This window comes from Aedes albopictus, chromosome 3 (assembly GCF_035046485.1).
Source record: "Aedes albopictus strain Foshan chromosome 3, AalbF5, whole genome shotgun sequence".
NCBI classification, from domain to species: Eukaryota; Metazoa; Arthropoda; class Insecta; order Diptera; family Culicidae; genus Aedes; species Aedes albopictus.
The window spans coordinates 8,017,946-8,045,221 of NC_085138.1; the positions used below are offsets into that span (position 1 = coordinate 8,017,946).

Genomic DNA, 27,276 nt, shown 5'->3' on the forward strand with positions numbered 1-27,276 from the left:
TTTACCTCCATAATAGGAACCGTGTACCTATAGTTGGTGCAAGTGATTTACTAGCAAGAACTGAAATAAACAATGGTTTTTACATTTTTCCTAGCAAATTTAAGTAAAAAACTACCGATTAGCGTTTTCAGACTTTTTATTTTGTGGTATTATCAATTTTATTCAATTATTTTACTACAAGGAGCTACTAATAGCACCACTATTGGTACATTTACCCTATCTGTGATAGTAGATTTTAAGGTTATAATAGCAAATTTTAGGTACTGTCATTAACTTACTGTGATTTCATCTGTGATAATTAGAATAGTTCAACTTTTATGTGTTCGTGAATGTTTTAAATATAAGCTTTAAATAGTAAATACAAATACTTTTTATCAAATAATTCTGTTACTGTACTACAAATCCTCAAATTTACTTTTCATGCCATTTTACTGCAATACACTGAATTCTGGCCAACACATTCTATTCTTTTGCATAGCGAATTGTCCTATCGAAAAAATGATTCGTTGCAGTGCCATCACGGGCAGTGCTGGCAGCAACAACACTGTAGTTGAGCTCCGACCAGAGATGGAAAATGTGAAGATTGCAGCTGAGCAGACACATACCAAAACAAACTTACTCGTGAACAACAGGGGCCCGAGAATACTCGCATTTCTTTATTCGTGAGTAAACGAAGCTGGCAAGCACTCGCATGTGATTCGCGAAGCTTCGTGATTTTTTTGCATTTTGATAAAAAGCGCATTTTAACGACTGATAGTGCTGCTTTTCAGGAACAATGAAGCATAAAGCATTAGTTTATGTTGGATAATCACTGGATTTGCTATTATAACCACAACAAAATGCATTTCCCGCACCTCCATTAGTTCTTCACGAATAAAAACTCATGAGTGTTTCTGTTTTTGTTTTGCTTCTTACTCACGAAGCAGGCGGGTGCGAATAAATTCACACACAGTTTACTCTCGGAATCGTGAGTAAGCCTTGTGTTGGCTTTACACTCGTGAGTTGCTTCGTGATGATAGTAATTCCATCACTGGCTCCGACATCTACGAAAACAACAACAATTTTGAACGCTACAAAATATAAAGTTCTGGAAATTCCAGTCTTGAACTGTAACTCTAGTGTAAATATGTTTGATAATTGATAAGTGAAATAAAATATACAATACGAGAAATCCCATAACTCTCCCATTTAGTAGTGTCTTTCTCATGCATTCATTATTTTTGAATTTTTGAACAAAATTTACTTATATACTTATATACTTTGTACTTATATACTTTGTTTGTTTTTCTGTATAAATAAAAATCGTTAAAAAAGAGGTTTAAAACCAGCGACTCTATTATATTTGAGGCCTCTGCTTTGTTTTTTTTTAGTTTACTACGTCTTCGCCTAAACTAAGAGAAAAGCTTGCTGCTCTGCTTATCAGGTATCATAAGACCTCCAGAGTAGGGTGGCCCACACTTATATAAAAAACAAAAATTTCGAAAAATGCCAAGTCTTACCTCCTAAATTAGTTGTTTTGGACTGGGTGCTGATGTACATACCGACCCACTCAATCGATTCTATAGTTACAATACTCCGAGCCGAGGCCAGAGAATCATAACTAAAAGAAAAGACATCAGGTTCATCCGAAGATGTAATATCCACACATCCAGGGAAGTGTGTGATGAATAAGCATTCCAGAACTTCCTCATCAGAGGAAGTGAAATCGCCATTTGGCAAACGAAGTACGTTCACTCGGAAATCCTTAGATTTCGCAAGGACTTTGTTCAACCGACTGACGTCTCTCAAACTGGAAACATTTGTACAAAGGGTTTTCCTGCCGGGTCGTGCAGAAGAGGGCTTTCCTATGTAACGTTTGGCGTTTTTTAGTTATAATCAAGAAGGAAAATAAATAAAAAGACTAAAAGTTATTTAAATTTTTGTTTTGTATTTATGTTAACGATATTGAAATATTTCATTTGTTTGTAAAATCGGTCCATGCCTGTTACTTATGATCATGAATGTCATAGTATGTGTTAAAGCTTTCGTGTTATTAGCGCTTTTATAGCGTGTTGCGCATGGCGCTTACATACTTTTTGGCGGATTACAGTCGCACTGCATTTTTGTCGCCATGCATGAAAATCGCCATGCCGAAATAGTTGGCGCGATTTGGAATAATAGTTAGCAATTTCAATAGTGGGACTTTTGAAAAGCGGCACAGTTTCGAGGCGCAAACGACATTCTCACTCGGTCATTTCGCTACGAGTACGGCTGGAAAGCAGAAGTGCGCGAGTAAAGTCTAAATCGTTTTGAAGTTTCTTAAGTTGAGTTGATTTCAAATTTGAGTTGAAGCTAATTGAGTTAATTACGTTGTGAGTTAATTTCGAATTGTCGAATAGGTAAAAGTAGTGAGTGAGTTTCTAGATTTTAAAGTGATGTTGAACGTGTTTGTGATTTCTTTCTCTTTAGTGGACCGAGGTCCGATATTTCGCGGTTTCTGCTGATTTTTATTGCATTACGGAACTAACTACGAAAAAAGGTAATTAAATCTAATTAAATTAAAAGTGCTTAAAGCTAATATTAGTTCCTGTTGGACGTGTAGCGCCCAGCGCTTTTTTCGTACGGCTGGTTTTTGTGAATTTCGTTCGGCAACCGTCATGGCCGAATCGGGGAACTTCTGGTGGAGTGTACCGCCATTTCCGTTTGGATCAACGCGACCCGTGTACCCAGCAAAGGCCCGCCTCCAGTAGGCAGTTAAACGGAGGCGTGAGTGAAGTCGCTCGTCCAGTATCGTAGCGAAGTTCTCCCGTCGGTCGCCAAAAGCCGAAGGTAAGGTCCCGTCCGTCAATCCCCGTGGACCGGAGTACGAGAGGCGATTCGCTGAAGCGTGTCGTCAATAGCACGCCGCGAATCCGATCCAAATTCGGAAAATAGGAAACGTACTATTCCCCGCTCGGTCATAGCTGGAATCTAAGTACGCGAAGCAGTGCTGGGCTTTTAGTGCCTTCCTATTGACCGGAGGAGGATCCTCCCGGGTACAAGCGGCATCCGCCGTGTCCCTTTCGAGCAGAACGAATCGGAAGCTTCCAACCAGCCGCCACTCCCTCCGCACCGGTAATTCGGCCATACCGCACACGGGTCCTTCGTCGTCGCTGCGCGCCAAACCGCAGCACGGTCACGCCGGCGAACACCATTATTGACCGCCATCTCCGAACGTCGAAGTCGTCGCCATCTTCGAGCTACGTCCCCCGTCACCGATCATCGGATCGCCGAAAAACCTGCGCAGGTACGTGAGAGCTTTTGTACATGGCCATGTTTGCTCTTTCCCATTCCGTATGAATACCTTCCGTCCAACACGAATGAATTCCTAGAATAAATAATAGAAAGTTTGAAATTTCGTTTAGTTCCGTTACGTTTCACATCGCTTAATTGAATAAACATACTCACTACCTTCCGTTACGTTTTAGTTCCGTTACTTCACTCGGATGAGTAAGAATCCCTTCGGTTTTCCCTAAGTATCTTTTAGCCTGTGAAAGAGTTGGAGTTAAATTTGCGTTCGAAGAAATTCTGCCGTTTACCAAGAACCGTTCAAAACCGTCCCTGAGTGAAACAGTCTCTTGCAAAGTCGGGCAAATTTCAACACGACCGGTGGTCTCTCTTTGAGAGTGGCGCTTAAGCCACCGTGCTTTAACCAAATCCTCAAGAATAGTTTACGAACGGTTACACCTATAGGCCTTGCGAGCCGACCTGAAAGCCTCCGAATCAGCCGAACGTCGTTTGTTCCAACTCTTTCTACGTTGTTTCCTGAGTTTAGCCAAATCAGAGTTCCACCAAGGGGTTCCTCTAGTGGTCTTCACAGACCGCAGATGGCAAGTTTTTCCAAAAGCTTCCATGATGATGGCCGTTGTAGTATAAACGGCATCATATAAATCACTTGGAGTGTCATGGTGAGTATCTATGAAATTTGTCTGCAATCAAATCGGTAAAGAGATCCAAGTTGGTTGACTGGGGATTCCTGAAACGCAAAGTTTATGAAGTAACATTCACATGTTCAAAAAAGATATAGCGATGGTCAGATAAAGATTCTTCATCTAGCACAGGACTAATTGGGTTTTTAAATTAAGAAAAATGTATCGATTTTTTGATTTTATACGAAAGAGCACCTTTTTCTGAGCCACTATGATTTTTTTCAGATTTTTAGAACTTTATTTTGGTACCTAAAATCTATTTCAAAGAGATTTTATGAAATCACCTTTTGACAGCTGGGTAACTGTTTGACAGCTCCACCCAATGCAAAATGCGACGAGGGGTGATTCGACAAATCGCTCCCATACAAACTTCAAATTGATTTTTAAATAGGTTCCCGGGCACCAAAATTCATGAAAATTTGGATTTCGGCTCAGTTTTGCATGCAGATTCAGACTATGGAATTATCTCAACACCGCTAAAGAAGCCAATTCTGCTAGAGCAAAGCGTTAAAGCTAACACTTCCTCTCTAGCAGATACGATGAAGGTAGGGCGGTTGCCTATGTTAAGTAATGCAAGATCTAATGTTTGAGCTGCCCCAGATGATATGGTGAGCATTAGCATCACTGCCAACAATTAGCGGAAGGCCTTTTGAAGTACAGTATGCGATGACTTGTTTGAAAGCATCCGTAGGGGATGGTTCATCATGCGGTAAATAAACCGAACAATAAACGTATTTCCTGTTGATGTTTTCAACAGATACATCAATAATTGTGATAGCACATATATCTCTGGTGGTTAGTTCAGAGATGAGTGTAGCAACTATTGCGTTGTTGACAAGCACACAGGCTCGAGGCATGACACGCGAGTTTGCCGTTTCATGTTTACTGAAAGTAGCAAACACCGGATTCACAAGGTTTCCGAGATAGAAATTCTTCTTACGAAAGTAAGGTTCTTGGACTAACACCACTTGGGCTGTACCATTTTGCATAAGTCGGCAAAGATTGATCGTTGTTATTGTTCTTTTGTGCTGAAGATTGATCTGAGCTATCTTAACCGTAGCCACTACCCAAACTAGGCAAGATTGAACTCTTAACAATTACAGCAACAGCAGCAATAAGGCCAGATCGGTATTGATTTGAATGCACTAAAGGCGAGGATGCACAAAATACACTGTGTAAAACGCATAATGCGAAACCATATAGATGAAAATTTAAACTAATTAATAACATCTTCATAATCCCGCCCTTATTCAACCTCAAGTATGAGATTGAAGAAAGACAGCTGATTGTCTCGAAGAAACACAAGGTCCACCGCACTATTGCTCCGGTTAGCGCAGTAAGGGCAACATACTGTAGAGGGTGCCCTGATACTCGACCCACAGACTCCGTTTGCGATTAGGTTTTTATAAGACCCTCCTAACCATTCATTCCTAGGCACGGTAAGCATAAAGCCGCATAACACCTTGAATTAGGGGTCACCTGATTAGTGAACTCCTACCACTGGAACAGGCGGTCCGTAGTGCTATTCTTAGCCAGTTGAACCAACCGCTACCGACACTACACAGTAGGCCTGTCCACCTTTTCAAAAATGTTCTCTGATTCTCAAGTCCACCCCCATATTTTGATTGGCATCCTAAAAGAAGTAACTGGTCAAAATTTCAGCCAAATCCATTGAAATTAAGAGGTGCATCAAATCAATTTTGTGTTTTTCGACTATTTTTGAACTTCAAAAAATCATAACTACACTAAACTTGTCAAAACTTAATTCTTTCGGCAGAAATTGAAAGCTGTACTTGTTTGTGTTTGTGGCCTAAAAACTAGCTTTTTGGAGGCAATCACGCTGTGGCGCGAAATTGTACTGAACGTAGTAGCTTTGCTTCCTTGTAGTTTGCCTTGGCTACCCCCTACCACGGGTGATAACAAACAAGCGTGATGACAGGTGTTGGCTATCATATCAGTGCTGACGCGATGCCACTTTTTGCGCGCCAAAGCGTGATTGCACCCGAAAAGCAAGTTTTTAGGCCACCTTTGGCTTTCACGAATTTTAGTAATTTTTGCTCAACTCCCACAGCATTGGTGTCAAAGAAGCAAATATCCAAAAAACATTGGAGAATATGATGCCGTTTTGAAAAATCCAACTAATTACGTACATTAGGGTGTTCCAGAACGAAATCTATCAAAACAAACAACTTTTTAAGGTTTTCCTGATCACAAATGTGATAATTACACATGTTTCCTTCAATTTTATTGGCACACGTTGTTTGGAGAAGTTGTAGCAAACAAGTACAGCTTTCAATTTCTGCCGAAAGAATTAAGTTTTGACAAGTTTTAGTGTAGTTATGATTTTTTGAAGTTCAAAAATAGTCGAAAAACACAAAATTGATGCACCTCTTAATTTCGATGGATTTGGCTGAAATTTTGACCAGTTACTTCTTTTAGGATGCCAATCAAAATATGGGGGTGGACTTGAGAATCAGAGAACATTTTTGAAAAGCTGGACAGGCCTACTACACAGCTATCTAGAGGCTGATCGGGAAAAGAAGTGAATATTGGTGATCAACTTCGTACGGTCCGAAAAGCCGAAAAAACATGAACATCAATATTTGATGTCAAATTTAATGTTACCCGCCGGTAACAATTCTTCTGGAAAAAGACTCCCTCAAACTTACAAATTCTTCATTTTCACCTATCAATCGATTCACGTTAGAGAGAGGCCTTGATAGTTCTCGATACGTCGATACTGCGCTGCATGCATGAACTGTTGCATCACCAATCACCATCACCAATCAATAGAAAACAAGGAAACAAGGAAGACGTCTCTGATTTTTCTTTCGAAATGTAACTCTTCTCGAATTCTAGTTTTTCAACATTATTCTATTATGACCGCGATGCTTAATTTAGGCATTATGAAATGTAACGAAAAGTTTACTTAAACCCTAAACGGAAACTCCCCAGCCTAACTTCACTTCTTGCAGCTTCCGGATTCGCAGCAGTCTTTGCCGGTTTCCTTCTTGGTGGCGCAGTTGCAGTTGCATCCTGCATCGCACGGTTTGCCCTGTCCGCATCCGGAGGTGCACTTGCAATCTATTCGAACACAGGAAAAACAACATTTAATTCGTCTCAATCACAGTTAATTAACACTCGTCTTCACACTCACCATTACCACAGCACTTGCACGGCATCTTGAAAGGTGTAGAATTTGAACTCTGCTGTTGACTCGAAATGCACTCTTGACTGAGTTTCTTCCTCGCCTAATCACTGACCAACACTGGGGCTTGTTATCTTATCTGTTGTAGAGGAGAGCTTACAACTCACAAATATGCTGCAACTATCCGAATGATGCCGTCCCAATCGAGGTGTGACACTTTTATAGCCATTCAGCGTGCGGTTGTTCACACGACATCAGCGTAGAGCGATGAAAACCCATCGCATCCATCGCAGCGCAGCGCAGTAGGCTGTGGGGTGGCGCTGATCAGATCAGAAGGAGTGTAGTGTCGTGTGCACTGCAGCAGCAAGCAGCAAACGGCGATGGGCGATGGCGCAGAGCGCAGTAGGCATGGCGACGACGTGTGCTTTTGATGATTGCGCGTCAACGCCAATTTGCGCTTTGCTCGGGGCCTTTCTCGAAGTTCCAGTGAACTAACTGCAGCCTTGCGGGATTGATGGTTTCTTTCCGTATGTTTTATTATTTATTGTGCATCCTAGCTTAATCACTCAGATGCTGCTGATCTGAGTCAGCCGCCATAAGATTGCGCCCGTTTGATTTGTACACGGCGGCTGACAGCTCCACCCGGCGGCTGCAAAACAGTTTTAGCCAAGGTGCACACCGTGTACAAATCATACGTGCGCGGTCTGGCGCGATCTGAGGCTGCGCGTTTCGAACGCAGCTTGCTGAGAATCTAAGATAAGCGCGACAATAGTGGTTTGGTTTCAATTTTTACCGGTCACTTAATGCTGAGTTCAGACTCACTACTTTCTGTCTTAGTATATAGGTTAACTGGATAGCAGAAGTTGCATGCTGAATTTCCTCTGAAAGCGTTATTTGAGGAGCTGTAGGGTCTTGTACCATTTGGACAGATGTACCTATTTTGGGTAGTTGCCGCTATAACTAAGTAAATTTCAAACCGAATGATTTGAATTTTCGTATACAGTTAGATACTGTACGTGCCCAACTTAATACAAAAATTCAAATCAATCGGTTTAAATTGAATTGACTTAGTTCAAGCGGTATGTGGCCAAAATAGGTACACGTGTCCAAATAGTGCAAGACCCTATTTCAGCTGTCACCGTATATTGCACAAATTAAAGCGGTATGCTGGGTGCCTTACTGCCTTGTCCATATGGCTCCGAAGCTATTCCGGAATGTTTTGGTCCAAAACTTTTGGAGTTACCAAAATTAGCCTACTGCAACGGATCTTTCGAAATCACGACTGAATCTATATATATAAAAATGAGTTAGAAGACCCTTTGAGGCAACAAAACTCACGAACGGTTGAACCAATCAGGATGACTCTTGCATGGTTTGATTCGTATTCGTGATGGCTGTGTTTATATGTATAAAAAGTACGAAAATCAACTAGAAAAGTAAAAAAATGATAAATTACTGATTTTTCATGAACTGGGATAAAAATCAACACGATCCAAAATGAAACCAATCTAGAGTGCGGTGCTATTTTGAGCTCAACAGTTGTCATACCACTGCAAGACGGCAAGACAAAGTTTGCCTGGACAGCTAGTCCTTCATGGATTCTTACGAGGATTCAGTCTAAGAAATTTTATTACAATTTTGCCCGTAATTCCTGTAGAAAATTTTCTTAATTTATTAATCCATTTCAGATTCTTTCAAGAATTCTCGCTGGGATTTATTCAGAAATTTCCGATAAAATTCATCAGGAACTTTTATTGGGATTCCTCAGGCGTTTCCTGCCGGGAATCTCCCAGGAATTCTTCCCTGGAATTCTGGAGAAATTCCAACCGAAAATGCTCCATAAATCGCTAAAGACTCCTTAGAGAAATCCCAGTAGGAAAATTTGATGGTACTAGAAAAGCAATTCCTAAAGGAATCCTTAAAGAAATCTTTGGAGGAACCACAAGAAAATCCTTGGAACAATCAAAGAAAGGATATGCATTGAAATCCCACGACGAACCTCTGATGCAAGTCCAACAAGGTTTTGGGGCATTTGTGGAGGCATTTTAAGAGGGGTTTTCTAGGAATGCTAGATAAGATTCTCTAAAATTTTCTGCTGGAATTGTAGAAGAAATACTTTCAAGGATTCCTTCAGGAATTTCTCCTGGTATTCTTCAAGAGAACCCACTTGAAGTTTCTCCAAGAATAGCTCTTGTAATTCGTCCAGGGATTTTTCCAATATTTTTTTCACGCATTCATCCAGGGATGTTTTCGAACTTCCCTCAACAATTCCTCTAACGATTTTTTCTAAGAATACCTTCTAAGTCAAGGACACTTTCAGAAATGCCTATTCTTCACCTCAAGGGATTTCTCCATGGATTCTTAAGAAATTATCCCACAGGGGATCCCACAAGCAATTTCTGCAAGGGTTCGTACATGAATCTTCACAACTAGAAATTTTTGCTGAGATTCCTCTAGTAATTCCTGCTGTTATTTTATCATAGGTAGACTTCTAAGACATTTGGTATTTACAAACGTAATAACTACTGGGAATCCTCTTAAGATTATATTATAAGCTACTATTGGCCCAACAAACATTTTCGGTGTGTAAAAGTGGAACAAACGATTCTTAAGCTAATTTCAGCTCAAGAGACTGTTATTCAGCTAGTTCTGTTTCTTGGGTGGTGTTTCTCCAGGTCTGCTATTACCATTCCTCTAGAAATTTCTTTTAGGAATTCTCCAGGATTTTTTCTGGGTTTTCCATGTAATAACTGCAGGAAATCCTAATCTACAGGATGTCCTGGACGACTCTCAACGACAATAATTGGACATCTTCCTGCAGAAAATGCTTGAGAAATCTCGGCAAGAATTCCTGAAGAAATAGGGTCCTAAAATTAAAGACGAAATCTCGCTTATATTGAATAATACGATCAAGCATGGTATTCTAATCGGAATTGTACTTTACTCGAACTTGAAAAACAAAGGAATAATGAGAAAATTCGAAATAAGTAAAATGGTAAATAGTTCTACTTTGACATTTGAGGTCAACCTTGTGTGACTGAGCTCGACATTTTTCGCACTGGGATTTCAAAAATGTTCCTATCTGACATACACGGTGAAAAAAAAATCACTCAAAGTATGAGTTATAAGCTAGGGACGAGACAAAAGGCTAAAAAAATAAAAATTATATATTTTCAACTACGGTTAATAAAAACGTCAAAAAATGAGTAAATATGTACTCTTGAACCACATATTGTGGTTTAAAACAAGAATCCCGATAGGACTTTAGGAGCCTATTCTAGTATTTAGGAGTTCCTGAAGCAATTCCAGGATGTATTCCAAGAAGGAATTCGTAGAGAAATCGTTGAAGAAATCTTTGAAGGAATCATATCAGGAATTTTTGGAATGAATTCAAGAGAGCTCCCTTAAAGAATTCCTGGAGGCAATCGTGGAGAAAATTTTCGGAGGAACCCCAGCAAGATTCCTAGAGGAATTCCAAATGAAATTTTGGCAGAATCTTTTGAGAAATCCTCCTGGAGTTCCTCTAGGAATGCCTGATGAGTTTATTCTAGAAACTTCTGTTTGGATTCGTCCAAGGATTTCTCCAGAAACTGCTCTGTCGTTTCGTTTAGGAATTCATGCAAGGATTCCTCTCTAGGAATTCCTTCTGGAATACTTTCAGAAAGTCTTGTGGGATTCCTTCAGGAACTCCTACCGTGATTTATCCATACATTGTTGCTGGGATTTATCGAACATTTCCAGATGATAGTATTACTAAAATAATATGGAACATGCCCCCTCTATTTTATCTTTCGTTTATCTTACTGTTCTAGGTCCATCAGTCATCCTAAAGTTGTCTTTTGTTTGGCAGTTCTCCGTTTAATTCAGTATCTTCAATTCAGTTGCTTCAATTTTAAATGAGCATTGCTCAACATAGCCTGAATATAGGCAATCCAAAATTGGGTATATCTCATGAGCCTGTTTTATTCCAGAGCACTACAAATGTTCAAACGAATCCAAACGAACAATTAAAGCAACATATTGCGCATTTAGTTCACCACTGGACTGCGCACTTAGTATTCATAAGTTCGAAAACGTAAATAACAGTGCGCAATCGCATCGAATCAAATCGATGTCTTCGGCGCACTATTTCTTCGAACTATAGTGAACAAGTGCCCTAAAGACACCGAGTTTATTTGATGCAATCGCGCACTTTTATTCACGTTTTCGCACTCGTGAAAACTAGTGCGAGAGTACAGTGGTGAACTAAATGCGGTATATTTTCATTCATTTTTCTTTTTAATAATATAAACTCTCTGGCCGGGGCCCGTGGCGTAGTGGCTACACGTTCACTTCATAAGTGGATGGTCATGAGTTCGATCCCAGCCCCGGTAGTTGCAATTTTTCGTCAGTTGCTCCCTCCCCCTGTATAAATTTCAAAAGCAACTTCTGCAGGAATCCCAGTGGAAAATTTTCATGGATTTCTCCAAGGATTTCCTTAAGAATTTCTTCTGGAATACCAGCAGAAATTCCTGCTAGGATTCCTTCAGATATTCCTACTAAGATTTCTTCGGGATTTCTTGCAGTTCTTTCCAATTCCAATTGCTCTTAGGAGTCCTCAAAGAATTCCTGAAGGATTCCCAGCATGAATTGCCTGAAGAACCCCTGGTGGATTTTAACAAAAACTCTCTAAATGAATGCAGCATTTCTGGAGCAATCCCAGCATGAACCCTGAAATTATCTGAAGTGAATTTCCAGTAGGAATTACTAGGTAAATTATATGAAAAAAAATCTGAATTTGAGTTTGCAAGTTACGGGACCTAAGCTGGTTACGCAATCCGCAAGGGCCCTATTTGTAGCTTGAATACGCCTTTAACTTCACAGGAAACGTCATTGTCGCATGTCACAAGTGTTCCAAGTTAAACAAATTCTTCAACAACATCAAACACTTCCCAATCAATCACTACCTCAACCCTAACACCACTAGGCCTGCCTATGTCTCTACCCGCTATCATGTACTTCGTCTTGGTAGAGTAAATCGTCAAGACTATCTTCGCTGTCTCCCTCTTCAGAGGAGCCTAAGCTACCTCCATTGCCCTACGATCGATGCCGATGATATCAATATCGCCCGCGAAGCCGAGGAGCATGTGCAACCGTGTGATGATGGTGCCATTGCTCTGCACGCCAAACCTCATAATCGCTCCTTCGAGTGCAATGTTTAACAGCAAATTTGAAAGAGCACCCAGCTTCAATCCAATCAAGGTCACAAACGACACATCGTCTGCGATCAAAGTACTTGATTTTGATCCATCCAGCGTTGTGCGTATCAGCCTAATAAGATTCGGCGGAAAACCATGTTCGAATATTATCTCCCAAAGTTCATTTCTTTTCTCACTGAATCGAAGGTTGTTTTAAAATCACTGAAGAGATGATAATTCGGCAAGTTATATTCCCGAAACGTATCTAGGATCATCTTTAAGTTAAGCATTTGTTCCATCATGATCGGCTCTCACGAAAACCAGCCTGGTATTCGCCGGCGAAGAGTTGCTGAGCCGCGTCACAGTGGTTCAGGTTCAGCTGCGTTACCTGCACTATGATTTGTTCACTGCGGCATTCTTGAAGGCCGGGCACCTTGGACCACCTGTTGAATGCCTGTTGTTCACGGATTTCTCGGTACAGATCAAACAAATGGGTGGACTCATGCAGCCTTGTGCCTTATGGCCTTCGTCGCCGCATATCCTGTACAGTTTGCTCCTTTCAGGGCCTTTGCAGTCCCATGACTTGTGTGCTGGTTCCAGACACCTAAAGCAAACCTCCGGCGGCTACCTGCACTTCGCACTGTTACCGCAGTGCCGTGACGAGCTCTTCCACTTCAGTGACCTCGTCTAGGTCTTCAACCTTCAGAGTCGCCTCTTGTGTAAGAGCCCTCACTAGTACTCCTTCGCCAAGGACCTCTTCCGCCAACCTCTTGTAGGCGGAGCCATTGCGCTCCTTATCGCACTGCAGCTCCAGGATCATCTCGCCCTACTGCGCACGTCGGCTCCCAGACCCTCGAGCATGGCGACGCTTTGCTTCGCCTTGAAGACGCCCGAGTACTTCGACTATACTGTTTTGTCAACCATTTTCGCGCTTGACACCTACTCTTTTACGTCTTGGTTTGGCGTCCCTCGCTACTTCTACCTGCGGCTTCGACTTTTTCTTCCGCTCTACCTTCGTCCAAGGGGGGTCCTTCCCTTGGTTCGCCCTACTCTGTGGCTGCTGAGGGTCTACCAACGGTCGCAATCCCTTGTTTCCATCCTTCCAGGACGGGCCAACCTTTTCAGGCCCAACCTTCCCAGCTTTCCGAGACACCTGGCTGGGAATCCCAGCCTGGGATCCGACTTGCCGGCATTGCTGCCGACCTTCGGGGTAAGTATTCGCCTGGCCTTGCGGGCTCCTTACCTGATGGCTGCCTCACCCGCTTCTGCGAGTGCTTGTCACGTCACGAGCAGTCGCATCCGCCACACCTCTTGGACTACATCTCCGATGACTATTTGACGTCTTGGGCACTCTCCGTAGCCCTTATCAAGGCTCTCATAGAGCTCATTCTTCATGTCGTTCGTTGGCCGTTAAATCAATCCGTTTACTCTTCTATTGCTTTCCTTGGTGTACGACAGTTTTCAACACGCTGCCTTACCGGGCCGCACTGCCTACATCGCGTTGAAGGGGTTGCCACACTAGGTATAGCTGAAGCGATACAGTATTTCATACTCAGCCGCTGGATACCAGAACTGACGCTGTTTGAGCCCCACCTCCTTGGTGAATAGAAATGAACGTCACGTATCTCCTCAATCTAGCTGAAGTCAGAAGGACAACAGTGCCCAGGCTGCACTACCAGCTAAGCACACAACTCTTAGCTGGCATTTATTCGTTAAACGTTCTATAAAATTGTTGGATTGGTCTTTGATCATAACTTTTATTTTAACCTCTATTACATCTGGAGGATTTGCCTATTCCAAGGAGTTCAACATAGAATTTAAAAATGTCATTCGACGTTTTTGCAATGCGTATCTTTTTTGTGTGCATTCACATTTGCTTGTATAAGTAGGTCATTGGATTTCACAGACTGTGACTGGAATCCCATTCCGATTCAACCATACCTAAAAATAGAATGAGTAAGCACAGTCTTATTCAATGAATGGAACACTTCATCACTAGCTGGTAGCTAGTCTGTCATTGTTTATAACCATCACGCCTGAGAGGTATGCAACGTCGTCGTGCTTCCCACTGCTCATGCGTTTCTCGTCCCCCTTGTGCTATGTTGATGCGCGACGATAGTGTTCCACGAAGACGAACCTTGAACGCTTTCATCACAACTCCAGTTCCGGAGTGGGAACAAAACCAACACACGCAACCATGCACAAGCATTCACTGACTGACTGTACGTGAAATCTCACACGCACGGTGTTAACGCCTTGAAGGTATGCAGCAGCACGTCCCATGGTTTGTTCCCGATTCGCTCGTCGTCAGTGTTTACTACGATCTCGCGAAACGTTAACGGTTTCTCTTCGCCTACAACGCCGTCCGGTCTCGGTTTGAGACGCAATTTTCCATCTCTGATCGGGTTCATCTTGGAATTTCGCAAATGAAAATTTGTTGCTAGAGGACCCATTTTTAACAGAAGTGTTATAAAATTGAAACAATGCCAACCACCTGTAAGATATGGCTAACGAACGACACCAAAGTGTACAACTGCGGCGAGAAGGTGGAAGGAACGGTCGAGCTGACCGTAACCGAAACGAAAAGGATGAATGGTAAACATGGACGCAGTCCAAAATCTATTTTAATAATTCATGCATTGCATGTTGCAAGCAGCATCCCGAAGGATGCTGTTCTGATGCTAGTTTCATAAAATCCAAGAGAATGCGATTTTGATACAGAACAGTGCCTACTACCTATTCCCATGCATTGCTTCTACGGGGAAAAAACATGGCCTTCTCGATTAGAGGAAAAATGGGTGCGCCAAGCAGGCGATGGTCTCCGGAAGGAGGGCGATTGCATACCTTGGAGGGGCGCGTGTGCCAAGAGTAGTGGCACGTATTGTGATGAAACCGTGTACCGTGTAGTATGTAATTCTATTTTGTTTTTTTTTTTCGTTTGTTCTCCCTCGCAGCCATCAGATTGATCATCGCTGGGGTGGCAACCGTGGATTGGGATCAATTCAGGGGAGCGAAGAAAACACTACGATTCAAAGGAAGTGAGGCATGTTTTGACTCGGAAATCGACCTGCTCGGAGCGAATGGTAAGTCGGGAAATAGGGTAGGTATACAAAACAGATACGTACGATATTTACATGAAATGGACATTTTACTGTTTACATCTAAACTTCTTTCGAAGTGTTTTACGGTTCCTTAATTTACGTTAGTATCTTTCAAACTAGGTATGTGAAAATGCGATGTATAGTAGATTACTGTTCTATCAATTCAAAATAAGATGATTAAAACTTTTTGAAATCCTTGAATAATATGCCTGCGTCAGAAGGCGTAGTTCGTGATGACATGGACGGTGATGACTTCATTCTATACTCAATTGGGTTCGCAAACACATTGAAAATAATGTTAAATAAAATTATGATCCTACATACAACAGTTGTGAGAATTTCCTGTGATATGGGTCTTATTAAGATGCTTCCTGATTAAGATACAATCAGCACTTAAATGTGGCATTCTTATAGCATTGATTGCGCGTTAAGGTGATTCAAAAAATCGTTTTTGCTCCACACCGCTTATTCGATTTATAACCAGATTCTATGCTTTCTCTCGGAATTTTAATTTGTTGAAAATTGAGAGTGCACAAGCCCTTCAAAGTTTGTATGGGAATTACTATGGAAAAATGGCGTTTCTCATCCAATTGGCAGTAGCATTTCGCCAAGTGCTCTAGACTGTTAGTTGACCCTTGGTACTCCTAGGCTACTCTATAGCGGCCCCCAGACGACATCAATATATTGTTGGTTTGAAGAACACATCAATATATTGATGCCGTGTGAAGGCGACATCAATATATTGATGAAAATATTGAGGGAAATCAGAAAGTTTAGGGGACCCCACACGAGCATCAATACTTCATCAATATCGCTACCTTTAGACGAAATTTCTATCAAACCTTGAACTTAATCGAAAGATTTTTCAAAAATACATTGGGAAAACCACGAGTTTGACGAAAATTCCAACAGAAAGTATCGATATTGATGAAGTATTGATGCTCGTGTGGGGCCCGCTTTTGATTTCTCGTTTCAATATTTCCCCTCATTTCCCCTCTCATTTCGATTGCGGTAGCCGAGAGTAGCCGAAGCGAGATATATTTTGTGCATGTCACCGGCATTTGTTTCGATCGGCATCATAAAAAATCGACTTTTGTATGGAGCGACTTAGTGTGGGCGACCCGGGTCGGTCTCGCTGAAAATATTGTCGAGAATTTTATTGACAAGAAAAATATTGACAATACTTCTGTCGTCTGGGGCCCGCAAACCCACCGCAACTTGACAGATGAGCTCAGTTTCGCGTACCTACTTGCAAATCGCAGATGTCGCTACTGTACGTAAACAACGGATTTTTTGACCATGCGAAAACATCGTTTTTGTTTCATGGTGAGTGGAAGTCAACAAGAGGCTAGCGTTTCGTATCGTCCGGGGTAAGAGTGCAAATGTTTTCCTAACAGTTTCACAACTACTACATCTACAAAAAAGGCACGCATACATTTGAACGTGATTACCACTATGTTTCAAGGCAAATTGCAGTGATGCCCATCGAATAGTGTAACCATCATGATCAAAGATTTTAATTCTGGATAAAATTCGATAACTAATTAATGAAACATCCGATTTGAATGTGGTGTTGGGCAAAGTTGTAGCTGATAGAATAGCCTAGGAGTGCCAAGGGTCAACTAACACTCTAGAGCTCTAGGGCTTCATTCAATCAACCGTGGCTAAATGCCACGATTAATTGAATGAATCAGACAACCAGTCATCGTATAAGATACTGCATAAGTTCGTCCCCTTAATGCTAGAACTAGGTAACTGGTTATGCGAAATCGCAAGAAATTTGTTTGTATCTGAACGTACACCACAATAAACACAAGTTTGTCAATTGAAAATCCGAAAACACATATTAATTCAACTTTTAAGACCAACAATGAGTTTGATTTATACCAGGATAAAATTTACCAGCCATTTTTATCCGCACTTTCCAAAATGAGTTACCTAGTTCTAGCATTAAGGGGGCGAGTTGATGAAGTGGAGGCCATCTGCGTGCATGTCTCCATTTAGGCGCACGTAAAATGTACGCATATCGCCTCCACTTTAACATCCTATGCCACATCTTATACGATGACTGGTTGATTGGGGAATGCCCTTTCCCCATAGTAATTCCCATACAAACTTTGAAGGGATTGTGCACTCTCAATTTTCAACCGAATTAGCTCAATTTTTGGGAGAAGGCTAAGTGTAGAATTAGCTTTAGTTAAAATACACAGAAATAAAAACCAAAAAAAAAAAATAAGAATTTGGTTACAAATCGAATAAGCGGTGTGAAGCAAAAACGATTTTTTGAACCACGCTATTGCGCATAAAATGCAGTCATATAATATGATTCAGCTCTAAATGCAGAAAAAAATGCCAAAAAGGCGAAATAGCGTGCTTTTACTATGCTGAAATGGAAACCCGTCTGCTGCACTACGAGTGCTACAATTCGGCAATGCAAATGCCCTTCATGCATATATAAGGCTAATATAATACTCGTTAATTGCTTGTTTGCATCCAGCATTATCAGTATCAAAAAGGTAGTTATAGGGCCTCTATGGATTGCAAATGCTGTTTGCAGGCGTTGGAATTTGCTAAGGCGCCAATTTTTCTTCGGAGTATTCCGGAAAATACAACCATACAACCAATATTCGGATGGTCTCTCGGTATATTTCGGCGAAGGACGACTAGGACTAGCATCTAAAATAACAAAAACAACCAAAAATGAATTGCCGGCCAAGTTATAACCCAAAGAGAAAATTGATGTAGAGAAATCGATCATTGTAGATACGCCCGTATGGTACTAAGCACGAGATTTGAAGATTTTCAGCTGTAGCATTCTGTTACAGCTGAAAATCTTCAAATCTCGCGCTTAGTATCATACGGGCGTATCTCCTCTCTCCTCTTCTTGGCGCAACGTCCTCACTGGGACAAAGCCTGCATCTCAGCTTAGTGTTCTATGAGCACTTCCACAGTTATTAACTGAGAGCTTCCTCTGCCAATGACCATTTTGCATGTGTATATCGTGTGGCAGGCACGAAGATACTCTATGCCCAAGGAAGTCAAGGAAATTTCCTTTACGAAAAGATCCTGGACCGACCGGGAATCGAACCCGTCACCCTCAGCATGGTCATGCTGAATACCCGTGCGTTTACCGCCTCGGCTATATGGGCCCTATCTACAATGATCGATTTCTCTACATCAATTTTCTCTTTGGGTTATAACTTGGCCGGCAATTCATTTTTGGTTGTTTTTGTTCGCACAATCGCACTTGACGAACACCGAGCATTTTAACCAAACCTACAAGGTATCAGCTATCAGAAGGCCGGCTCCAGTGGCACATTATCATAAACATTTTAGTGACGTATGATGTGTTCTATGCTCTTCAAATCATCCAAAACATGAGCGTAAATAATCTGTTAAATCAGCCAAGGTAGTCTAATTTGACTATTACAACAAATTAGACATTTAAAGTTCTCCGAATCATCCTGGAGATCAAAGTTCTTGATCTACCACAACAACCAGGACTTTTTGTTTGTCTCCGATTAACTAGACACAATCTGATTCTACAAAACCAGATGGAACATTCATGATTAGTTTTGATGTGAGTAAGACATTCTAAGTTCATTTATAGCATCCAAAACTTCTGGCCGAGTGATCTTATAGACCAGAGCACTCCAATTTTCTTGACCAGTATCACGTATCCATTGATGCTCAATGGGTCCATAAGCAGCATTACCAAGTATTTCTTTGCAATCTAGGTGTTCTAGGTTCTCCAAATCATTTTCAAAATACGATCTGCCACAACAACCATAGCACTGTACGTGACCCCGTGTAGATTCTTCAAAGCAAGGTGGGTCATTCTTGCAGAATCGTGATGTATGTAAGATTTTCTGGGTCTTTTAATATCTTCCTAAAATTTAGGCAAACCAAGAGGTAAACTGACCTAGAACATCAATTAAAGCACTTACATTTCCTTCACCAATAACACGTATCCTTTTTGTCGTGACCTTGATAGTCTGTCGGCCAACCCGCTTACCCGCTGCCGGAACGGAGATCCCGGCTGGTTCTGCTGCTCCTTGTCTGCTGCTTCTGGTCCAATGCTGCTTCTGATGTGATTTGCCTCACATCTGCCAATAAACTGAAGAAACTCGGTCCGATTAGGCATATTTATGCCCGACCCAAACGTGTTCCGTTTGTGATGGATAACATGATGTCGTTCCGCGTGTTGTTCGATTTTCTTTGGCGACGTCTCCGCTCTATTCGTGGCACAGTGGGTTCAAATGCTGATCGTACTAGTTTTTATTTTATTATTTTTTTCCAAGATATCTTTATCTGTTTTGTTATTTTTTTTTTTTGAACCATATGCGAGATTATATGCGTATCAGTTTATGAATCATTCTTATAATTTTATCTTAACTCATTACTTATTCTATCTACTACACTTTTGTGTTCAGTAAGTCCATACGCAGCATCACTGCGTATTTTTTTTTTCAAATCAGATGTCCTAGGTTCTCCAAATCATGCGGGAATCATACGACCTACTACAACAACCAGAGTTCTATACCTCAACCCGGCTAATGCGACTTAATCATGCAGATTCTGCAAAACATGATGAGTCATTTTGGATTAATTTTGATGAGTAGAAGTAAAATTACATTACTTTTCTCCGAAACTTCAGTTCGAATGATACCTTACATCACAGGGTGGCCACCCAGTCGGGAAATTCGGGAAAACCGGGAAAAGCTCGGGAATTTGAAACCACCGGGAAAAAGTCGGGAAAACCTCGGGAATTGTTGCTAGCCACCGGGAATTTCCAACATAGACACTAGGTCGACTTCTAAAATTTATGCAGTCTCCAGAAGCATAAGACCGACAATCTGTTTAACCAACCATTCTTGAAAATGAATATCTTGTCGTCGAGTAATGACCATTAAAGTGAATCACAATGACACTACCTAGCATCACAATTTGAACAACTTAAAAGATATTCTAGAGAACATCCTGGTGGAAACACTGGTTGAAATAAATAAAAAAAAATCATAGATTCTTATGACATTTCTGCATTTCAGGATGCACATATTCCAGAAAACGTCAAGCGTCCTATAAAAGTTCTGTTAAACAAAACGTCCTGGTACAATCTCTGGTAGAATACTCGATATAGCCTTTGAGCGAAAGTCTATTAGAAATTCGGATAGGATGCTGATAAATAAAACTTTTGTTTGATTTCTTGAATGAATTGCTCCAAGAAGCAAATTATGAAAATCTGGATGAGTAATTCTGGTGGAAACATTCTCACAATTTAAAAACAATTAGTTGAAAATATCTGGAAGAATATATAAAGGGATTTTTAGTATCTGATGAAATTCCTCAAAGCACGTCTGTAGCTAATAAAAGTATTTCTAATATTTTATTTGAAAAAAATCTGTTGTTCCTTGATGTATTATTTTGTTAAACTGGTTAAAAAAATGTTCGGAAAATCGGAGATGAACCAGCCTAGGGCTGAAAATCTCTTTAATAAAGACAAAAAAAATGTTCGGAAAAAACCGGAGTGAGTTTTTGATGAAGCTTTAAAGACACTACACACCGTCTTCAGCCAAAGGCTGTACAGACTGAACATAACTTACACTAGACAACGGACAACACTTTACGGCACCCAGTGACCCAATGAAGAATTTTCCGTTCGACGAAAAGTTTTCTCCGACTGGAGTAGAAATTGAACCCACACTCCGTGGCTTACTACAATACGCTTAAACGGTTGGCACCGCCACGAAGCCCACATAAATTTCTGGTGAAATTCTTGGTCCAGGAAGTTCTGGAGAATTTAGAGAACTACCAATTGAAATTCTTGCGGGAGTTCCTGTGAGTATTCAAAAGTATATTGACCATAATTGTATGATTTATGGAAGAATTCCTAAATAATTGATCTGCCTCTAAATTTTGGGGAAAATACTTTCAAGAATTCCTGGAGAAATTTCTGGCATATCTGAAAATGTGATCAGAAACTAAATCTCTGAGAATTCCACATTACAATCGCTGATGAAATAACTGAATACGATTATCAGACAAAATCTAAAATTTCTTAGAGTTCTTCAATTTCTCTTAGAATTCACGATTGCAGACTAAGAACCCTGCCTGACTATCAGCAGTATCCATTTACGCTACCATAAAGTTTGAAACTGGTTTTCCATTGAAATAACTTAAAAACGACCATCAAAAATACTACACGGATATCGCCAGAAGATTCCCCTAGAAATTGTTTCCAAAATTCTTTCACGAGTAATCTTTCCAGATATTCCACCAGAAGTTCATCTAGATCTAGAATGTTTTTTTTGGCATTCTGTTATTGCCTATTATGTAGTTTCCCGAACGAACTTATCAAGATTTTTTTGGAAAAGACTTTTGGAATATTACTAAGGAATCCATCTATTATTAGATTCGTACAACTAATCCTATAATCATAGTGTTTTCTGTAGGAATTTTGACCCCCAGGGATATTCTCTTTATTTTTGTTTTCATAAATAACTGCATGATTTGTACTAGTTGATCGCATCTATGAATTCGAATCTTTAATGAAGATGTCGTAACTTCAATGCTCGTAATTGGATACGAGAAAACAAGTCAAACAAAACATAACTTAGCTAAGCATTTTTCAGGTTCATATAAATACTATGTTAAATCCAAGGATTTGAAAAAATTCATATTAATTCTCTTAATTTTCTCTTAGTAGGTTACGTTAAATTATATAAAATCATTATATTTCAGAATCGGGAAAATTTTCAAGAAGCTACCGGGAAAACCGGGAAAAACTCGGGAATTTTATTTGTCGCTTTGAGTGGCCACCCACCAGCATTTTTTGCATTACAGGTATTCTTCGATATCAGAGCGAATTCGATATAACGTACATTTTGCTTCGATATAACGTACAACATTGAACATTTTGATTTTTCCCAGGAATAACCCTCAGATAAGCTTCGAAACCACTCAAATCAATGTTTTCTTGCAGTATTAACCTTGTTATCTAGAATTAGCGCAAATTGGGGAAAAATTTAGTGTACGTTATATCGAAGCACAAAGAACGAAATTACTTTTTCGTGAAAACTCATGTTATTCATTATCGGTTTTGTGAATTTCACCGAAATCATTATTTGAGGTTCATTTCACGTCTGTAGTACTTATATAATATTACTGTGTACGGACTGACTCAACAGACTTAGATGATTGTAAGCAGGCCATGACTTTTCAATAACTGAAATAAAGATCATTCTGTCAGAAACTGTAAAGCTGAGCACCCCTAGTATCTCTACAACGTCGAAATCATCAATATTAGCATAAAAAATATTAAATTTTTCTCTGTTTCGATATAACGTACATTTCGATATAACGTACAAAGAGAAAACTTTTTTGTACGTTATTTCGAAGAGTACCTGTATCACGTATCTAACCATGTTCAGTGAGTCTACAGCATTGTACACCTTGTTTTACATTTTATTAGTTTTCCTTATTATCCCAGAGGTCAGATCATACGAGGTTTGGGCCTGTCCATAAACTACATAGACTCTTAGAGGGGAGGGCGAACAGTCTACGCTTCATACAAATTTAAAAAATTTTGGGGTAGAGGGGAGTCTGAGTGGTCAAAAATGAGTTTACGTATTTAGTATACAGACAGTGTCTTGCTATATTCCTACATTAACAAAACATGTCCAAATACGCTACAAAAAAGAGTGATCATTTGTGACATATGTTGATAACTTTAGGATATTCTATCTATGCCAATTTTGTATACAAATTTTAGAGGCACGCATCTGTCGTCAAATCAAGCTGCATTTGTCAATCCTGGCTTTACTGACTTTCAAAAGGAGTTAGATTATCCAAATCAGGGACATTTGTTTACAAATTTTAAATATTAGTGCTCTCGGAAACGTTAGTAGGGGTCCAAGTAGGCCATTGTGGTCATATTGGTGTTCTCTGATGTTTCGATTTAATATCGGAAACTTCAGGCAATCTGAATGGGTCAGAAAAGGTTCTCACATTTCCTTCAGCAATATAACGTGTCCAATCCTGTTTTTAGTTAGAGTTCGTTTACTTCTGCCAAATGATGAGAGAAATAAGTGAGCATGCAGAAGGTGCTTCAACATTGCCAATTTTCAAACGCTCATTCTGAAAATTCACATTTTTTGAGTTGTGCCCCTATTGCAGGAAACCGACGATATCGCTTTGGGTTGAAAAGCACCAGTCAAATATGAGCAAGTTTTGCTTTGTTCAGGAAAAAAACGCTTCACTTTTTAAGTACTGCTGAAGATTCGCAGATGTATATTCTCCAAAAATGCTAGTAGGGTGAATTCCCAGATGCTAACGGTAACAAAGAGATGTTTATGAGAAATAAGTGTCACATTTTCTGTATGACACATCCTTAATCTTTGTAAAGGTGATATTTCTTAATCGATGAAAGCTTATATAGTACAAAACGGTGTGTCGATAAACCCCTAATCATACTTTCCACAATTTTAGGCGAGGAGGTCGACGTTCAGGCCGGCACATCAACGTACAGTTTCGACTGTTACCTGCCGGACTCGCTGCCTCCGTCCTTCGAGGGAGAACACGGCCGGATACAGTACATCATAACGGTGGTCCTGCAGAGGTCCGGCAGGGTGGATAAAACCTTCACGATCGAGTTCACCGTACGAAGGGGCTTGGATCTGAATGCCGAACCGTCGGCCGTTCGCCGTCCGGCTCGAGTCGAAAGCAGCAACACGTTCCGCTGTTGGCCATGCCGCTCGGGACCACTGTTGGTGGAAATGCAGGTCCCAGCTACCGGTTTCGTCCCCGGCCAAAGGATTCCGGTGGTTCTGGAGGTCAGCAACCGCAGCGGCTGCAAAATCCACCTGATTCAGCTGAAGCTGGTCATGGTTGTGGCGTACACCAGCGACACCCCACGTGTAAAGGTCAAAACCTATCGGCAGGATGTGACCGGAGCTGAGCTAGATCAAATCGATGACCCCGACGTGGTCCGATATGAGGAGAGCATCCTGGTACCGCAGACACCGGTCACCAGTAGCAGTGATAGCTGCAAGATCATCCAAATCGTGTACGAACTGGAAGCGGAGCTGGAAGTTGGAGCGTTGCATCAGGTGACGAAACTGGCAATTCCCATCGTTATTGGCACCGTACCACTGGATACCGATCGACGAGAGTCCACCATCATGGAGATAGAGTCGTAATAATGGGGCTAGCTGAGGTTTGGACCGCTGGAGACTCGTTTTCCATATTCATGTTAACATTATACACATAAAAGTTCATAACATATATGCTTATAGTACAATTTGTTTGCAGTGTTTTAAAACTCATTAGAATAAATATACTCCCAATAATAAAATAATGTCGCTCAAAAAGTATCGTCACAAATATCGTGTTTCAGTTTGTCCGAAAATTTCGCAATTTTAACGACTTTTCATCTAATCGCATCTAATCCGTCATACTGGATTTGAAAATTGTTTAACTTTGTTTTGCTGATGAAACGTGGTATGTATCAGCGGAGAACACTGCATCAAAAGGCTTGTAGCAGAAGCTATAATGACGAATAATAATTTAAAAAACTATCCCAATCGAAGAATTTGTGAGATGAGTGAGTGAGCTCACTTTTATTTTACTTCACGTTTTATTATTTGAAAGCAAATATTGGCATAAGGAAACCGCCATCACCACCATCCCAAATTTTCCCATTCTTCTGCGCTACTGAATCTATCTGGACGGGGATAGACAATCTGCAGTTCCTCCTAGAGCCACCCATTTTCACCGATATCCGCACCTCGTGGTCATGCCGTCTGGTCTGCTCGCCTCTTTCCTTTCCTTCGCACTTACTCTGCATCTGCATACGAGGTATCGGTAAGACCATCTCATACGTAACAGTGCTCCCAGGGCTGATTAAACCTTTCGTCTTGACCACGGTCAATACCTTTCGGAGGGTCGGGTTTGTTTGGTCCAGACGAATCAGTTTGATACCAATCGAGGTCACTTTTTGGAATTCTTCTTTGAAGACAGTAACCGTAATGGGGATTTGCTGACCAGGAATAAAACTCATGGAAGGAATGACGACAGATATTCCTACGGACTTGGAGTTCGATGAACCGTGGACTAAAAATTCCAGTGACTCTTCCATTTCCAGAAGTGATCTGAAATATAGCGAATGAATAAAATTAACACTTATAAATAACCGTTGGTCCACTCCAAAATTTACCTTTATCGATGTCACGTGCGACCTTGAGCTTGACGAGAGCAACAACCAACCAGAACGAAACGACTGTGCCACTCGAATGCACCGCTGGTTGCATACCGTGCAAGTTAACACGGGGGTAGGTTTGCGTTTTATTTGCATAAATTGTGGATGTATTTGTTCACTGGCCGCGGCTCAAATTGGTACGTACGTATGTACCTACTGTTCTCGGCCGTGAGTGGCTAGCAATTAACTTAGCTAATGTAATCACGATGTGAATGGTCACGCCATTCTTATGTCGCTTGGTCATTTTCACTTCTTGGGAGGGAAATTGTTACGAACTTGACATCTCACGTAACGCGTGCGGAGGTACAGAGATGGCGTAGTATTTCGCAAAAAAAAAGTTGAGAAAGTTTGTACCTCCAAGACATGCATGCAGCTGCAGTTCATATACAAAATCGTCTAATAATCCTCAATACATTTTTTTTTATTGTTTTGAATAAAATGACTCCTTCAAAAACTTTTCCAAGAGTTTATAAAGACATCGCAACTGAAACGGATTGTTCGCAAAAATGAACATTTTTGAAAGAGTTCAAACTTTAATTATTTTGAAAAATATTGTTGAATGCTCTATCATTCAGCTAGGTATTTTCTTTCGCTTGTGCCATAAATTTAAAATGATGTTAATGGAGAGGCCCAGAAACAGAGGGATGTAAGTGACCATTTTGTCGATTTTGAGCTGAGCATATCATCAAATCCTTCAGATTTCAAGCTTTCAGGAACTTTTTACCCTTCTTACACCCATAAGAAGGGTATAAATACCGCTCGAAAAACCGACTTTCGATCCGAGGCCCGCAGGGCCGAGTCTCATATCAACTCAGCTCGACCAACTGAGCAAATGTCTTTTTTTTTTCTTCTAAACCATAGGGGGATAATCTGCAAACAGACACCCTAACAGGAAGGTTAGGATAGTGTGGGGCTGAGGCCGTCTTATACTACAATAGTAGAAGCCAGGACTACTCTCTCCTCGACCCACTAAACAGATTCCTATGGTCGCCAAACCCTAGTCTCTCCGGAACCACCAAGAAGGTATTGCTTCAGAGAGGGACTAGTGCAAATTGCACCCTCAAGGTTAGCTGCGTAGCCTGCAGCAACGAACATCGATGACTCGCTTTGGAGAGTCCATCACGGTAGCATGCTGCGCTTAGCCAGTTTCCCGAGCGGTCCCCGCCACTCCCTTTGTCCTCGGAAGGCGGGCAGAGTCAACCCCGCCCGCGCCCTACTGCTGAGCGGACATCAAGAACTGATGCCCACATGCAACCCGATCTGACCTGCCCGCAAAGGAAGGGTATCACTACCCTTCAGGCCCTATCAGATGCATCCGTAGGTTGCTGACGGCAGGGTCTCCACCTGCCCCGACCCTTGCCGGGGACCCCTTTCCAACCGCGGGCTTGGATCCAACCCAGTAGACCAACGCCACGACAGCACCGCTACCGGGACTTCCTCTCCGCGGCCACTTAATCGCTGTAAGGGTCGATCTCGACCGCAGGGCACCGGTATGACCTACGAAGCCGACTCCGAACCCCTGGACCACCTCTTGTACTGCATCTGGACTAGCCATTCTCCGAGTCCACGCGCCACCTCCTTTGTAGCTCCCAGACGATGTGGGTAATAGCCGTTGAAACGGCGTTCCAGCCAAACTCATCCCTACACA

General features: G+C 41.3%; 1 protein-coding gene across 1 annotated transcript; it reads left to right on the forward strand.

The window, feature by feature from the left end:
- The first annotated feature begins 14,148 nt into the window (after nucleotides 1–14,148).
- Nucleotides 14,149–24,754, forward strand: LOC109407280 (arrestin domain-containing protein 3). The gene is made up of 3 exons (XM_019680284.3): nucleotides 14,149–14,867; nucleotides 15,227–15,355; nucleotides 23,861–24,754. The coding sequence occupies exons 1-3, from the start codon at nucleotides 14,756–14,758 to the stop codon at nucleotides 24,568–24,570; spliced, it is 951 nt and encodes a 316-aa protein (XP_019535829.1). The 5' UTR covers nucleotides 14,149–14,755; the 3' UTR covers nucleotides 24,571–24,754.
- Nucleotides 24,755–27,276: the final 2,522 nt, after the last annotated feature.

Bases quoted from the DNA above. Each gene is read 5' to 3' on its own strand.
- LOC109407280 (XM_019680284.3), top strand. From the start codon at position 14,756: ATGCCAACCACCTGTAAGATATGGCTAACGAACGACACCAAAGTGTAC. The intron at 14,868-15,226 runs GTAAACATGGAC...TCTCCCTCGCAG, and splicing joins CGAAACGAAAAGGATGAATG to CCATCAGATTGATCATCGCT. The intron at 15,356-23,860 runs GTAAGTCGGGAA...CCACAATTTTAG, and splicing joins CGACCTGCTCGGAGCGAATG to GCGAGGAGGTCGACGTTCAG.